General features: G+C 46.4%; 1 protein-coding gene across 2 annotated transcripts; it reads right to left on the bottom strand.

Annotated features, from left to right (window-relative positions):
• Nucleotides 1-280: 280 nt before the first annotated feature.
• Nucleotides 281-2780, bottom strand: LOC109754180 (origin of replication complex subunit 6). Of its 2 annotated transcripts, XM_020313101.4 has the most exons (10): nucleotides 2534-2780; nucleotides 2403-2449; nucleotides 2191-2295; nucleotides 2028-2108; nucleotides 1774-1885; nucleotides 1604-1666; nucleotides 1367-1454; nucleotides 1153-1247; nucleotides 713-806; nucleotides 281-606 (listed from the first exon to the last, which is right to left on the bottom strand). In XM_020313101.4, exons 1-10 carry the CDS (start codon nucleotides 2651-2653, stop codon nucleotides 527-529), a joined length of 885 nt encoding a protein of 294 aa, XP_020168690.1. In that variant the 5' UTR covers nucleotides 2654-2780; the 3' UTR covers nucleotides 281-526. The 2 variants fall into 2 exon arrangements, with proteins under 2 accessions (XP_020168690.1, XP_073364228.1); XM_073508127.1 differs by having other exon boundaries at nucleotides 2403-2767.
• Between the last annotated feature and the right edge of the window lie 992 nt (nucleotides 2781-3772).

The raw sequence follows: 3772 nt of genomic DNA, 5'->3' as shown, positions 1-3772 counted from the left end.
CAACCTGGTTGGAGGCAGGCTAAAGCGCGCAGCCCTCCACAGGGCAGTGCACTTGGTCGAGAGCTGTTTGGTTTAATACTGTATTTAGCATAGCAACTTTTTCTATCCAAAAGACAGGGCAGAAATATCCTCCCAGTTCGAGATGAAATGGTCGTCTAGTACGCGAGCACTCGGACCTGCGCCGCGTACCTAACGCGGCGCAAATATCACAGCGGAACTGGAGGCCCGACGAGCCGGTGGTTGGTGACGGCATGTAAACGGGCGACTGTCAAGAGATTCCTACCCCGTGCACACAATTAAACAAGCATGATGCCACCGCCGTTTACAGAAGAGTATCCCCTGATTGTATAACACTTTGTACCATGTCAGCAGCGCCTTACAAAACATATCAAAAAAGACGAGGGACGGAGCCAGAAGTGCCCTTTTTGCATCAAGTAGGTTCTACTAGTATGATTGCACACAACACTTCCGACGAGTCTCGGGCTTTCAGCTATTCCATTCCTGAAAGTAGAGGTCTCAGGTTAAGTTAGTTAGCCGGTGGGGGCACTTCCAAGGGCAGTTTCTTCTTGAAGTTCAGCTGAGCTTGCTTCCTGGGCTTCGTAGGATCTAAGACAGACCAGAGACGTAATTTTAGCTCATGGGCAGTGTGTGGAGAAATGGACTAGACAGGGATGTAATGCAATCAATTGCGAAGTACAAGTGCTATACTAACCTGGTTTGGTTTGCTTGTTGGTGGAGATAACTGAGGACTTCCACTGATTGTACGCTTGTTTCTCCATCTTCTTGTGCCTTTTGTGGGTTGGTAGCTGAAATTGCAAGAATCAGGCAGCAGCCACAACAAGGATATGAAAAAAAATGCCCAGAATATCAAACTGCAAACTATGAGGACAAAAACCAGTGTCAACATGTCTGGCAAAGAGAAGCTAGTATAACAATTACTAGCTGTGAGTATATGTTGGATGTTATGTAGATGCATTTCAACTCACTTCATTAGTGCCTTGGGTTAATCAAGTACTCCCTCCGTTCCATAGTCATGGTTTTAGTTCAAATTTGGAACAGAGTACCAGACTATTATGGCTTTATGTCATGAATTTCAGAAGTAGCAATCAGAGTAATACTTGAAAGGTAGAGGGACGTTAAGCAGGTTCATACATCTAGCTCGTCATCATTGTCATCCCCAGATGATTCATCAGAATGATCGCTGTCATCCTCGTGTTTCCTTTTGCTAGGCAAAACATCCAGCAGCTCTGCATCAACAATTGCAAATTAGAAGCTATTAGAAAAAATGACAATCACCAAATCCACAAACTTTTAGCATATCATGTATGAAGAATGATTGCATCAATATTTGAGCGTGCGCAGATACCTCTATTCCCTTTGATAGAGGTTGGATCCTTCTTCTCCTTGGCTATCCCAAAAACATCAAAACAAAGGTCTCCCATAGATGTCGAAACCTGAAGTCAGCACAAATAACAGTCAAAACAGGATAATGTGTAGCACCAATCTAAACATGTTTGTGATGACAAACTTAGCAGACGCTAGCACAGATGAGATGAGGGAATGGACCACTATATGCAAAGATATGACAATTCAAGTCCATTACCGTTGTAAATTCGGAGCTAGATGTACCACACAGGTCAATTAGCTTCAGTTTGTCAACTTTGAGCTGCAGGGAAATTGAGGAAAGGTTCAGTGCTACAAGAAGCAAATCATTTATGTGCCTTCAATGAGCATGCAGAGTGAACCATTTTTTTTTTCTGATTCTCTTGTCACCTTATGCCTCTTTGCACATAAATAGAATGCTGCTGCAGTAAACACTGGCCGACCAAAGTCCGTGCTTGAGCGGCGAGAAGGAGGCAATGCAGCCAGGAAACGTTCTTTGTACCTGAAACATACAATGTAACCATCAGTACATCATTCGAGGCTTCAGGCATAAGGTCTTTGCATTCCAGGCAAATTGCAGATTCAGACATTTACAGCAGGTTAGCCTTGCAGCACAACAGAACTAGCAAAGGGAGCAGACTTACAGCGCCAATCCCTTCTGCACAAAAGGTATCAACCTGACACAGCCGAACTGGATGCCCAATTCACGCACATCCAATGTCGTCCTACAAGAAGAAATCGCTCAACTCATCAAGGCGCGTCACTTGCGCGTATCAACTAGCGGAATAGAAGTGCAAAGTGGCATACTTGACGCCAAGCCCATTCTGCAGCGCGTTGAATGATCTGATGTATGCCTTCTCCGACATCCCACTCATCCGCACCGCCTCTGACCGATCAAATATCACCTGAAACCTGGACAGCCACGGACAAAGCAAACGGATCAGTCATGCCTTCAACCAACCAACAGAATCCTCGAAATGGGAAATTCGTCGAGCACTTAGAGAGCAAGCCAAACTCACTTGGTCGCGGCGATCTCGAGGCAGATGATGGCCTTGCACACCTCCCCCTGCGCGAAACCAGCATCAGAGACACGTACACCAGAGAGATCGAGGGAGGAGAAGTGGTTGAAGGGGCGGTGCGGGAGGCTTACGATGCCGAGGACGGAGGAGTCGAAGTTGATGTCGCAGAGGCGGCGGAGCTCGGCGGCCTTGCGCACGACGGGGCGGGACCCGGAGAGGCCGAGGCGGGCGGCGATCGCCGACATGTCCATGGCCGCGGCCGCCGGCGGTGGGTTGGCGGCTGGAATTGGCGCGAAGCGGGAGCGGGGGCGGGAGGGGGAGACGGTTTCGGCATTGGAGGGGAGAAATAGTGGGCGATCTGGTCGGTTTTCGGATTGTTTTGGCGGGGAAGGGAGATGACGCGCGCTGGGAATATGCTATTTTTCGCGCCTATGCCCTTCGGAGTCGCGGCTCCGGGGGCCAGTGAGTGGGTGGGTGGGCTTGGTTGCTGGGTTGGGTATTGGGTTAGGCTCGGGTGGGCTTGTGAGTGGTCTGCCTAGATGATGATGTGGATCTGCTATTTTTCAAGGGAAATAGCAAGGCCCAAAGAAATATATAAGAGAAAAATTAACTTTTTTACTTGTTCTATAAAGGGGTGTGCTACGCGGCGGCCGGCGGATCTTAAAGAACGGGCGCCTCAACAGCCGTTCGATCGGAAATCATCCAACGCCCAACGCCGTCCTCATAATTGCAAAAGGATAGTCATACATAACCCTTTTGCAACAGAGCTCATGTTGCAAAAATCTTTTGCAACATAGGTGATGTTGCATCTTTTTCGTCTTCGCTTTTTTCAAGTTGCGGAAGAAATTTTTGCAACAAAGATGATGTTACAGATTTTTTTTTTCTTAACTTTTTTCAGCATGGGTTCTATTACGGAAGGCAATTTTCTAACACACATGGTGTTGCAAAAAATATATAGAAACGGGCACGCAAAGACACGAGTCGCACAGGAGAGGTGACAGACGCTCGTGTGCGGTCCACCGACTGAAATGAAGTGTTTCCATTTTATAAAGTGATCCCATAAATTATAATGAAGGGCGTGTCCGTTCTTCAGAGACTGGAAAAAAAATCCAAGTCAATAATCGCACATTAAGTCTTTATCTAACAATTAATATTTTCAGAGTTGTGTTTTTTTTTTCTTTTGAGAAATATTTTCAGAATTATGTACAGCTATGATTGCAGACCATCTGACGAGGCACAGAAGGCCCAATTGCGGCCCTCTATGCAACCATATGTTATTTGCATTTCGTTTTTCCCTCTAGATTTAACTATTTTTTACCCCTAAAAAAATCTGCTTTTTTCAATGAAGATAGTAAGGCCCAAAGAAATAT

Source organism: Aegilops tauschii, chromosome 2 (genome assembly GCF_002575655.3).
Source record: "Aegilops tauschii subsp. strangulata cultivar AL8/78 chromosome 2, Aet v6.0, whole genome shotgun sequence".
Classification (NCBI taxonomy): Eukaryota; Viridiplantae; Streptophyta; class Magnoliopsida; order Poales; family Poaceae; genus Aegilops; species Aegilops tauschii.
The sequence above is the reverse complement of the archived record's forward strand: the minus strand, read 5'-3'. Positions and strand labels throughout refer to the sequence as shown.

What these genes read in the sequence shown, in the direction of transcription:
- LOC109754180 (XM_073508127.1), bottom strand. Translation starts at nt 2,653, where the DNA reads ATGGACATGTCGGCGATCGCCGCCCGCCTCGGCCTCTCCGGGTCCCGC. An exon ending in TATGTGCAAAGAGGCATAAG is followed by an intron (nt 1,667 to 1,773) that starts GTGACAAGAGAA and finishes ATTTCCCTGCAG; the next exon opens with CTCAAAGTTGACAAACTGAA. An exon ending in CAACAAGCAAACCAAACCAG is followed by an intron (nt 607 to 712) that starts GTTAGTATAGCA and finishes GGTCTGTCTTAG; the next exon opens with ATCCTACGAAGCCCAGGAAG.